We start from the raw sequence: 12,284 nt of genomic DNA on the forward strand, positions 1-12,284 counted from the left end.
TCACCAGTAATTCATGGGAAACACCTTTCAAAATGAGGCAGTAACGCAGTATCTCCACCACTTCTCAGTTGAAATAAAAATCACTATCAACTAAACTTTTCTTGTACTGACAGACTCCAGCCACGAGAGGGCGGGAGGAAACCTCCGTTACTTTGAGAAGTTGCTGTTCAAGCAGCTCAACGAGATGAACCAGGCCTACGAGCCTCCCTCTGAGGAGCCCATCCAGCTGGGAACTTACAGCAGACCTAAAGACCATCTCCCAGAGAGAGAGACCTACGAGGCCCTCTGCAGAGGAGAGGGGCTGAAGATGGTGAGATATAAAGAGAAGTTATGGCATGTTGAGAATTAGGCAACACGTGCAGCATAGAGGCAAGAGAAGTGTTTACTTTGCTTTGGATTTTATGAAACTAAATCCTGAAGTATCTGATAGTTTGATATTCTGCTGAAAGTAAAGGTTTGTTTTCATAACCACACATGTGTCACTGTCTACATGTGCAAAATTATTAAAAATAACCTGTCTGAGTGTGCAGGAGATTTTTTGCAGCTTATCATCTTGTGAAATTAGATTTCGGCAGCAGGGGGCAGTGAAAACTAATCAGATTGCACTTTCTCTAACTCAAGCCACTCATAATATGATGCACATGAGTGCTTTTTTTAGCTCTGCTCCTTCCTACTGGATAAGTTCAATTTAATGATTTCCCATTAATGAGACCAAAGGGTTTATTATTTTCTGTGTATCCTGTATATTTTATCAGAACGAAGCAAGGCGCAGCCGTTTGTACTGCCGCTACCAGGATGGTCAGAAGAACCCTCGTCTCCTGCTGAAGCCCATGAAAGAGGAGGATGAGTGGGACAGCCCCCACATCGTACGCTACCTGAACATCCTGTCAGATGAAGAGATTGGGAAGATTAAGAAGCTGGCTAAACCCAGGGTGAGGCAGACAGAAACAAATATATAAGAATGAGTATAAAAATTCTGCCTTTTACACAAGAGGTAAAATGGATAGTTTGTTTTTACAGGTTTACTCAGACAGATGAAAGGTCTTTTTTAATCTGTAGGAATGCACCGCCCCATACTTTGGATTTGACAGTTCAGTTACAAAGTAGTATTTTCTTTTCTCCTTTAGCCACACATTTTGTGTGTATGTGTAAGGAGTTTGATAACAGTAATTGAAAGTCTGCAATAAGAGGTGCCTGTTCACCTTGTACATGAGCCAGAAAAAATGCCAATACATTTCTAACCAGGAATGTTTGAAACAAGAACAAAAACAAGCCAGTGCATGTTGCTTTAAATGCTGCCTGCTCTACTCTACTACTCTACTGTTGTACTGTCAGTTGCCTTGAATATGCAAACTATTGTGCTGCGTTAAAAACCTGAGATGTAATCACAATTTTGTGCCTGTTGACAATCTTGAGGGCTGAGAGCTAGAACTCCATAACTCTCCAGACAACAAAATATTTAGTTATTCAATAGGCCCAATACAGGGAAGAAAACATTCAAAATGAATTGTACAGACCAAACATAATTACGTTCTGCATGTATAAAAACTGCTCTCAGAGAGAAAAATCGCCAAAGAGATTAAGAAAAACAAATTCAGTATCTGATATTTAAAGTATTATATAATTAAGATAATTAATAAATGAGCGTAAATGAAAAGATGTATGTGGCACAACAGTTGAAAGAGTAAATAAACCGTGATGTGTAATGATCATGAAGACAAATAGGTACTTTGTTTGTATTTATATTATATTTACAATCTATTTATTTATATCTGTTTGATGTATTTATTTTTTAAGCTTGCCAGAGCTACTGTCCGTGACCCCAAAACAGGCGTCCTGACCACAGCCAACTACAGAGTGTCAAAAAGGTAACTCATTCAGGACAATGGTTCCTTGGGTAATATCTTGTGGATATTAGTCATGAATGAAAAGATAAAGCTCATTTTTATAAGAGGAGTTTTGCTTTCTTACTTGGTTACCTCTTCACTCATACTACCAGAAACATTACCTGAGCTGCCCTTGCTACAAGGACACTCTGTTCACTGTAAACCACTGTGAAAGTTGTGTTTTTGAGCAGCAGATGTAGAAATGGATTTCCATCCACCTCTTTTTAAGCATATTCTCAAATAGCGCAGAAAGAAAGTTTAAAGGTCAAAATATCACAATAAAGGTTCTATAAGTTGGAGGACCTGGAAAGGTTGGTGTATTGATTAAAAGAAATTCAACAGAGTGCAAAGGAAACTTGTGATTTAAATGTCCACTGTAGAGAAGAAAATTGGCAGCAGACTGTATCCTTTGTTTTTTTTGCCCATTTAACATTTGATTGGCGCTTTCTTAACCTTGTAATCTCTTTGCGCCCTCTTCATCTACGATGAAATCATGACTGGAGCACTGGCATAATCAGCTGCCTATCTCAAGGAGCCAACTCCTAATATTGGCATAACAGCAGTGGATGGAAATGCACATAAATTTGCATTTTCTTTTGCAGATTTATGGAAAATTATGTTAAAATTTGTGCTACATTAGATAGAACTCTGCTTGTGACATTTTTCAGGAGGTCAAAAAATATATATATATAAAGAGGTTCTATACACATTTGGTGTTTGTCATCAAGTGTTTGTTTATCTGCACTGTACTATGCATGTACTTGTTTTACTGTTGTTTTTAGTGCATGGTTGGAAGCAGAGGATGACCCTGTCATTGAAAGAGTCAATAAGAGGATAGAAGACATCACAGGCCTTACAGTTGACACTGCGGAGTTACTACAGGTAATCTAATACATACTACAGAATTACATTACTGTATTACTACATCATCATGTCACAGATGCACTGAAATTTGATTTCCATTTCTCTGTTTTTATCAAAGAATATAACATTCACACTTAAACAACGAAAGTGATCATATTCAGCCTGAATCTAGGAACAGGGTATGTCATGAACAGTTTTACAAAATGTATACAAAGAGCTGAATAAGTGGACAAAAAGTCATTAAAAATGTGTCTATAGGAACACCACAAGTCACAGAATAAGGCAAATGATTAAATATTTCCTGTCTGCAGAAGCAAGCCTTTTAAAAGGATTAAAATCAGCTTGATCTATAATGCCTGACTTCACATGTACATGCATCGTAGTCTGCCAATGAATTTTTAATCATGCTAAAAAAGAAATTGTTAAATAAATCACCTTTGTTATTGGATGACCAGGTTGCCAACTATGGAGTTGGAGGACAGTACGAGCCACATTACGACTTCTCAAGGGTGAGTTCACTTTGTGGGTGTGAAAATTATAGTGACATAACTTGACATACTTCAAGTCAGCCTGGAAAGAGGACACACTACACGAAAACACAGAGACAAAGCCATTTACACACACACACACACGTTTGTTTAAAATAATTTTGCATGTATAGCTCTAATTAAGTCTTACGTTGAATTAAGAAGTCTTTAAGCAACCTAAACATAAATGTTAACCCACAGTGTACTGATCTCAGTGATAATCACTCCTTTAACATTATGTCATAGACCTCTCTATAACAAATAAGATCGCTGCTATACTTTCCCTGTTTATTTGCTCTTTTCTTATTTCACATACATCCACATACTTAGTTATTTCTGCTTTTCCCCCTCTTCGCCCCTCCTCACTAATGTTATCTGGGCTATGAAATTCAATAAATCTTTGCGCCAGCATCTCAGCTTTTCCACATCTGTTACAGCTGTAACTTGACAAATAACTAAGAGTGGATATCCTTATTCCCTTCTGGTCCCATTTAGTCTTTTTATCCCTCCCCAGATCTTATCAATTTTGAGTCTCTCTTCACACTGAATTAGAACATGTTTTACTTGTTTTCCTTAAATTGGCTTGAATCCTTTCACATTTTATAAGATAACAGAAACTATGAGACTCGTGAGTTATTTTTAAAACTTTAAACTTATTTTTAAGTTCCAAACTTATTAGTTCACCATGGTATCATTTTTCTTTTTCTTTGGAATAAGAACCGGCTTATTCTACTGCCAACCCATAAAATATGTTTACTAAAAACTTCACAGCAAATTACTTTCCCTTCTCTGTCCACAAGTTCATGAAATCTTTCGATTGAAAGCATTTTGAATGGATTTTAAAAATCTACGAACCTCATATACCATTTTTTTTTGCCCATACTTCACCTGTTTTGTATTCCAGTTCTGCCCCCTACCCCGAAATTCTACACTGTATTTCTTGTCACTCTTATTTTGATCCAAACCTCTCATCTCACAAACTGCTTGTTAAATATTCTCAATCTGCAAAGCTCTATTTCTCAAAGCACTCTGGCCGTTTCAACAACTTCTTCTTCAGACTCATACTCACATGCTCATCTTCCTTTCTTGAATTAAGTATTTTCTTAAATTCCTTCCTCACAGCCTCCTTTTGAACAACACGGGTTCATTCACCTCTTCAACTTTGGTTAAACCACTCGCACGCTCCTCCTCCTGAAAAATCCATTGATGTCCCTGATTTTAGGTATTACTACAGTATGAGCTATGTTCCCCTGTGTGCAATATCTATGAAACTTCTCTAGGAGTTTCATGTGTTCCATAGCTGTATGCCCTTTGCCCTGCATGTGCAGCTATACATACATAATAGAAAGGGTCATTGCTTTGTTATATCACTCACTCGAGGTAAAGAAAGCATAAAATGATGGAGAAGCCTTTTGGTCATTATCTTCTGTGGATACCCCTTGAAAAAGTAACTGTCTTTATCATTTGTGCATCTTCTTCAGTACAAAGAAGTGCTCCGTGCTATCGTTATTCATGTGTACATTATGTTTTACATTTGTTTTTTATGCATATATTTGAAGCTAAAACATGTAATGCAGATGTGATTCAGTAACGTTTCTGACAGATATTATAGTTGATTTTATTTGATGGGAGTGTAGTAGTTGCTCTTTGTGGCGGGCTCCTAGTGTGAGTCTTTTTGGTGATGGGTTAAACGTTTTAAACATCTGTTGCAGCGCCCTTTTGACAGCAACCTCAAGGTCGATGGAAATAGACTTGCTACATTCCTAAACTACGTAAGTACCATGTGAGCGAGCGAGCAGTGTATTCATCATGTATTTTCACTCTTGAATTTTATCTTTGTAGAAAGATGAGCCTGATGCTTTCAAAAGATTAGGCACTGGAAATCGCGTGGCAACTTTTTTGAACTACGTAAGTATGTGCACCCAGTCGTCGTTGGTTGAAGGCTGGTCAAGGTGGTTGCCTGAAATAAACTCTCCATCCGTCTTTATCGTATCTTCACGGGCAAATGCATAAGCTCTGGTTCAATCTTGGACTTGGATTGATTGACTTCCATAGAGGGTCGCTAATTGGCCCGTAGAATTGTAGATGTAGAATAAAAGAGATAATACCCTAAAAATGGTGCTGGATAAATATCCCATTACCTGGATGGCCGAGACACTTTATAGACAAATATCTAAGTATCAAGTTTTTCTGTCAATCAGTTCCAGTACATATTGTGGAGAGTTGTGTTGGTTATCCCCTATTAACACGCTGATGTAGAAGATACTCTTTATTTTACTTTTGCTAACACCGGGTTGTAGGAAATAAAACGGTATCCAAAACGAGAAAAATATTTTGCTTTTGAATGAGCAAATGAGCAAAATTTTTTCCATTTAAGCAGTGATTTATTAAGGTTTATCATTTACCTTACTACATGATGTGTATGTGCTTCAGTGCATTATTGATCTACACTCGCTGGCCACTTAATAAGCTACACCTGTAGCAATGAATATAAACATGCAAACGTTTCTGTATGCTGTCATTTATAGCTCCTTGAAAGAAAATTTGAATCAGCAGAAATCGGAATCAGCAGGTCAGACTTTTATAAAATCTGAAAACAGAATCAGCCGAGAAAATGGCAATCAGTGCATCTCTAGTAACAACGTGAACTGGTCTGCATCATATTGGCAGGTCTTTCTAATGTTTTGGCCATCCCACTTACATACATGAGCAGGGCAAAATATTAGAAACATCATTCAATGTGATGCACCCCAGTTCAACACCACCCACTACGACATCAATAATAAACATGAAGTAAAATTATTACAATTCTGAAAGCTTAAAACAAACAAAGACAGACAAAGACAGACAAGATAATCATGTTAGACCCTCGTATTGTGCTGATCGTCACAGTCAAGTAAACTGGGAATTTGTGTGTGGAACAAATGATGGGTCAGTTAAAGGAAAGACCATATTCCCTTTTCTATTGTTCTGAAACAAGCACTTCTTCACTCTTTCTTCTCAGTGACTATGTTTACATGCACGCTGATATTAGACTCCAGGTATGATGATATTCAGATTTTAATACAGGTCATGTAAACAGTATATATCAAATTGGGCTTGGGATTTAGCCACATGTGCATATAAACATCGGCATTGTAGTACATATAGCAACTTTCTTACACTCCACTGTTGTGTGAATATGTGTAATTTGTCATTTTGTGTACTTTTTTTTTTTTTTGCAAGACCTTCACCTTTTTTATTATATACAACTTGTCAAGCAATTGTTAATTTTTTTTTTCTCTTGAAGTGACATAAAATGAAAACTTTTAACGTTTAGTTGATTTGCATCCACTGATATTTATTGATGTGTACACACATTTTCAAAAGGATATTGTTTTCATTATTATTACATTGTAACTCTAAATCAAAGTATATGTTACTAGCATCATGTGCTGTTCATGTTGGCATTTGATATGTTGCCTTGAAAAGTAAAGCAATTTGATATGTTTTTCTAAGCCTCAAACACAGATGTGTTTTTGATAAAAAAGCGCCCTTTGAGGACTGTCGAATACCAGAGTATATTCCTCCAGGAGCATACAGAGGAAGTCTCCAACTTGTTGTGTTTTCTCAGATGAGCGATGTCGAGGCAGGAGGGGCCACGGTCTTCCCTGACTTTGGAGCAGCAATCTGGCCTCGAAAGGTGAAAGGAGTGTGTGTGTGTGTGTGTGTGTGTGTGCGCGCGCACGCGTGCGTGTGTTAGACAAACAGTGTTGGTGTCAGTTTGATGATTAATGTGCTGAACGTCAGTAAGTTTTACTTTTACCACATCAAACCTCCATGTACCGTTATCTAAACCAAACATCACAGTATGTTACGAACTGAAGCAAGACACACTGTACGCGTGTACAGTTGTTAATTCATATTGATTCAGTTGTTAATTCATGTAGGTTAAGCAAGGCCCTCAAAACTTCCTAGAAATAGTTCCACTTTTGAATGTTACAACAGTATTTCTTGTTTTTCCAACTCAATTTCCACTCCCATTCATTTCATCTCTTGCAACTTTAAATATGCACTAAAACTGTCACTGGTGTAATAATTACACCTATAACTGATACTGTTAAAAACATGTCAATCAGGATCAACGTTATTGCAAATTCTATGTTCTTATTGTAAAGCATGGCGCCTTCTGAATGTCAGACTCACCTCTTGTTTCCAGTTTCTCATTTATCAGTCCCTTTACAAATTCAATCATATTTTCCTCACAATATTCGGGCACAATGATAATCTAATTATACAATAATATGTCCTCAGATTCCCCCTGCAGGCTCGGCTTTCTAAGATCTTCACATTTGACTTCCAGTTGACTCAGCTGCAAAATAGTCTCCATATGCTTTTTGTTTATGAGGCAAACAATAACTTATTGTAGTTGTTAAGCAACCAAAGTCTGCTGGAGGAAAATATGGATCAAAATACTGCTGCGATAAATCACTCACAGCGTGAAGCCACTTCTCCTCCAGGTTTTATCTTTCGTGCATGTGTCTCTCCACATTCCTTCTGTCTCGCACATTTGGATGTTACCATAAAGTTTGCATCATTTCTTTCACAGGGGACGGCAGTCTTCTGGTACAATCTTTTCAAGAGTGGAGAGGGAGACTATAGGACCAGACATGCAGCCTGTCCTGTCTTAGTAGGAAGTAAATGGGGTGAGTCTAAATTTAGATTCATCACAATGAAGTGTTCATACATCAAATCGAACATGGAAATCTCTTCCATCAGTAATCGATAGAAGAGATTTATGTATTCTTTGGTTTTCATGTGTGATTTTGCCCACTCTCCAAAAAATGTCTTTTGCCATTCATAGAAATGCTCCCAGCAGGCCATTGCATCACATATCTGACATCCATGCTGTAGTTGTTCATCTTGTTATCTTTGATGTGAAAAGGATATTTTAACAAAAGTATACTCTGACTTTTGAGATCATTACAGTTGTTGCCATTATGACAGTCAATCGATCCAACTGAAGGAGGCACGTTTAGACAGGCTTAACTTAAATCTCTTTTGCAACATGTAAATTTAGCACCCAAAGTTAACACAAGGAAACACATACCCAGATGTTATGCATTTGTATGCTGGCTTGCTCATGCATAAAACATTCCTGTGGCCTACAGCTTTTGGGAAAGAACAAATGTGATGTGGAGAATTAGACCTATGAGGCTGATTCAAGTTTTTAAGGAAACATACTCTAGGGTTATTTGAGGCGATTCACAAAATACCGTCAGTGTTATTCTAAGAGGTATATAGCCATGTTGACATGAGGGTTATTTGTGATGCTCACAGTGGTGAAATATGAAAAAAAAATAATAAAATCAGCTGCAGGAACAAAATACATTTTAGTTCCAGATATGGGATTTTCTAGATAATCCACAGATTTAACTATGATCAGTTTGAGGTTGAGCTCTTTTCTATTGAAGAAATAGTCCCAATAGAGTGCTGCAGGAATGAGTCCTATAACTAGGAAATAAGTTACCATTTTTCCACTCTCAAAGTCAATTACAAGTAGATTAAATGCCTGAAATGACATCTGTGGTTAACACAAGTTTCCTGTTTTGTTCTAAGACATAAAATACACCAGTACATACCCCACTTGTGAATTATGATGCGTTTATGTGTCATTAAAAAGGCGGTTGCTAACGAGTTGCTAATGAGACTATAGAGGTTGTCAAGAACATTAAACATCATCACGCAAGTTTCAAACTTGCCAGATAAATAATAAATAAATTATTGCAGCAACACAGACATTACTAAACCAACTCAGCAATCTTTAGCTCCCTGACATTTCTTTTGTTTTTTTCTGTGTTGTCAGTGTCCAACAAGTGGATTCACGAGCGAGGTCAAGAGTTCAGGAGACCCTGCGGCCTGACAGAAGTGGATTAAACTTTGACCCACACCTATGGAACATGCTAAAACACTCGAACACACATACATACCCACAGTAGTGCCTTCATTCTGGAAATTATGCAACTCTCAGACACATTGTAGACACTTATGTAAGTGTATTTTTCCCCCCTCAACTGGTTTACATGATTAAGAAATGTTTTCGAGGAAATGGTGACCTGCTGTCGGGGATTTTGCTGGATAATCTTTTTTCTATCCAGAACAACTCAGTTCTCTATCCAGCTCCCTCTCCACACCACCCCCACTTAAATTCAGCAAGTGAACTGAGTTAAAAATGTACTGAAAACATGTACAGTACTGTATTTAGACTTAACTCATGAACATTTAAATAAAACACCAAGCTGTTTCAGTGCAATCTTGGTTTTCCAATTATGCCTGTTTTCATTCAAATCTGAATATAAAATCCAAATGTTTGAGCCCTCTGCCAAATATTTCCATCAGCGATGCCAAAAACTAAAACGGTCAGGTGAACAGTGTGTCCCCGACACTGTACCACTAAGCTTTTTCTTCACACAGTGAGAAGCAACTGTTAAATTTTCAAAGTAAAAGCATTAGCATTATTGGTGATGCAGAGATGCCCTTATTAATTCAGCTAAAAACATCTTATAATACAGGAAGTGTGATAAAAAAAATGTACCAAATGGTGTCAGAACAGGTCATTCCGATATATTTATCATTTAACAATTGTGTTGTTTTTTTTTGATAAATAAGGAAAAAAGGCTGCTTTTGGTGATGGTCTCCTCACCTAACTCTAGACCTTGTACCACATTCATATATCACAACTGGCAACAGAGTTGACAATTACCTCTACTACATAATGCTTCAACGTACATTTTCAAGTTGTTAAGCACATTTTTACTTCATTAGTATTTGGCTGCCAACTATCAGAAATGTAAGTTCCAGATCCAGGCTTAGGAAAACAACAACAACAAATAAAATAGATGATTTTTTGGGACGTCACTGTCAGTCATTTCGACACAAATTGGTTTTACTGTATCTTCATTACTTTACTAACAGCTTTAATTTGTGGAGAAAAAAAATGGTGCTAGAATCCTGTCACTCTGTTCTTTTGGTTTTTTTATCATTTGCACCCTAATTGTTTTATTCCCCTTCGAACCTGACGGAGACATACATTTCCTCCAAATCATGTCCAAGTTTTATTTATATAGTGTTTAAATTATTACACTGTTGTTACATTGTATGCTCTTCCTATAAGATGACAAACAAGCAACTCAATAAACAGTGTCTTTTATTAAAATGTTTTGTCTTTTGCATCGTTTTTTTTTTTTGCTCTACTCACCAGCAGGATGATATATTACACTAACCTATAAATCTTACAGTTAAGTTTGTTATTAATCTTAACTTTGCAAGTCTAGGTGCAGATTGATTTGACGTCATACTCAAAACACTAAAATTCCCAAAACACAGCAGGTACTGTAAATAAAACAGGAAATACAATGAGGTCAAATTGACTCTGGATCATTAATACGTTTGGTTGGAAGCCCTCTCTATTGGACTTAAATCAACATTGTGTAATTTTTCAAAAAGCTGTGGCTTGTAATAGGGTGAATGGTGTCTCTGTCACAGCCACTCCATCCCTCTATCACTTGTTTCTGCACTATGTAACTTCAGTGAGAGGGTAGGATCACAGAGTTACATACATGTTAACATCAACACACAATGTTGTTGTGACGTAATGAGTCTTGTTTGTAGTTAGCACCTACATTACGTTTCTGTTTAATAAGACTTTTTACGATTCCTCAACAGTAGGGTATGAACTCTTTTCACATCCACCGTACGAAGCAATCTTGCAGATCTGGAATGTTCTATTGGTTTGGTTAGGCCCATGAGAACTTGTGGTTTGGTAAGGTTGCCTGGCTGAATAACTGGAGCTGGAATGTACAGCGGATGCCAAACGGACATGATTGAGTAACATGGAGTTAAACACATTTGTTCCACTTTGCCAGAATCATGAACAGAGTAGGGTTCCTGCAGCACAGAAGAACTGAGGTGTGGTGCTGGTAGCTTATCGCTGTATTGATATAGACCACGGAAAGTGAAGTGATTGTTTTGGTAGAGTGGGAGGCATGGGAAGCTGAATTCATGCGTCAAAGCTGCAGGGATAAAGATGAGCACCGTAGGGTAAACACAATAAAGTAAATCCACCATGTGTTTTTCTTTATTCACAGCTGTGTGCATGTGTGACAGTTATTAAGATTGTACATGCCAAGTACAGTGGTGGGCCTCCATTGCGTGTCTACATGTCAGTTGATAAATGTCTGGAGCCTTACAAAAACAGATAAACAGAGTGATATGTTGAAACGGTTCAATACCAAGGTCTTTCAGGGACAGGCTGCTTCACCCTAAATGTGTGACGGAGTGATATCGCAGGTCCTGTGCTGCTGTAATAATGCAAATTTCCCCGTTGTGGGACTAAGGATTATTTTATCTTAAAATGGGTTGATATAATAACAAATAACTTGATATGCAAATAAATGGTCCACATGCTTCTATAGGCAACCAAGAGTGACAGGGAAGGTCTCATTTTCACGGTACAATCCACTCACAGGACAATTAAAGAAGTGATTAATACATGTAAATTGAAACGAAATAATATTATATAGATTAAGATTATCTGCAAAGCCAGCCCAGTAATAATCAAGCTAGATAAAGCCTGGTTTTAAAACTTAAAATAACTTCATATTAACTTTAAAATACAAAGCCAAGACCCATGTTCCTGTCATAAATCCCCAGCATTGCAATTCTGGGACACAGTAAGGTAATGAAAACAAAACACAAAGCTTAAGATGTGTTCAACAATCAAAATTCAGATGTTACCTCACCTCTCATTTGTGCGTTGTTATGGATCCCACTGCTTTTTATTTTTTCAGGTTGTCCCTCTGAACGTCCGTCCGATCCTTGAGAACGTGATATCTCAAGAAGGCCGAGAGGGGATTTCTTCAAATTTGGCACAGATGTCCACTTGGAGTAAAGTCTGAACTGATTTTGGGTGATCAAAGGTCAAGGTCACTGTGTCAACACTGTGTCAACACCATAGCTCAGGAACAGC

At 37.4% G+C, this 12,284-nt stretch overlaps 1 protein-coding gene across 4 annotated transcripts in view; it reads left to right on the forward strand.

The window, feature by feature from the left end:
- Nucleotides 1-10,475, forward strand: part of LOC141007458 (prolyl 4-hydroxylase subunit alpha-2-like) — a 28,876-nt gene extending 18,401 nt beyond the window's left edge. Inside the window, exons 7-16 of one of the 4 annotated variants that reach the window (XM_073479820.1) lie at nucleotides 114-310; nucleotides 756-932; nucleotides 1,798-1,868; nucleotides 2,669-2,768; nucleotides 3,206-3,259; nucleotides 4,990-5,049; nucleotides 5,120-5,185; nucleotides 6,891-6,959; nucleotides 7,866-7,962; nucleotides 9,123-10,475. In XM_073479820.1, the coding sequence (XP_073335921.1) occupies nucleotides 114-310; nucleotides 756-932; nucleotides 1,798-1,868; nucleotides 2,669-2,768; nucleotides 3,206-3,259; nucleotides 4,990-5,049; nucleotides 5,120-5,185; nucleotides 6,891-6,959; nucleotides 7,866-7,962; nucleotides 9,123-9,193 (962 nt within the window). In that variant the 3' untranslated portion in view covers nucleotides 9,194-10,475. The remainder of the gene's footprint in view (nucleotides 1-113; nucleotides 311-755; nucleotides 933-1,797; nucleotides 1,869-2,668; nucleotides 2,769-3,205; nucleotides 3,260-4,989; nucleotides 5,050-5,119; nucleotides 5,186-6,890; nucleotides 6,960-7,865; nucleotides 7,963-9,122) is intronic. The other 3 variants (XM_073479821.1, XM_073479822.1, XM_073479823.1) reach the window with 3 other exon arrangements.
- Nucleotides 10,476-12,284: the final 1,809 nt, after the last annotated feature.

The sequence above is a fragment of the Pagrus major genome, chromosome 13 (assembly GCF_040436345.1).
Source record: "Pagrus major chromosome 13, Pma_NU_1.0".
NCBI lineage: Eukaryota > Metazoa > Chordata > Actinopteri > Spariformes > Sparidae > Pagrus > Pagrus major.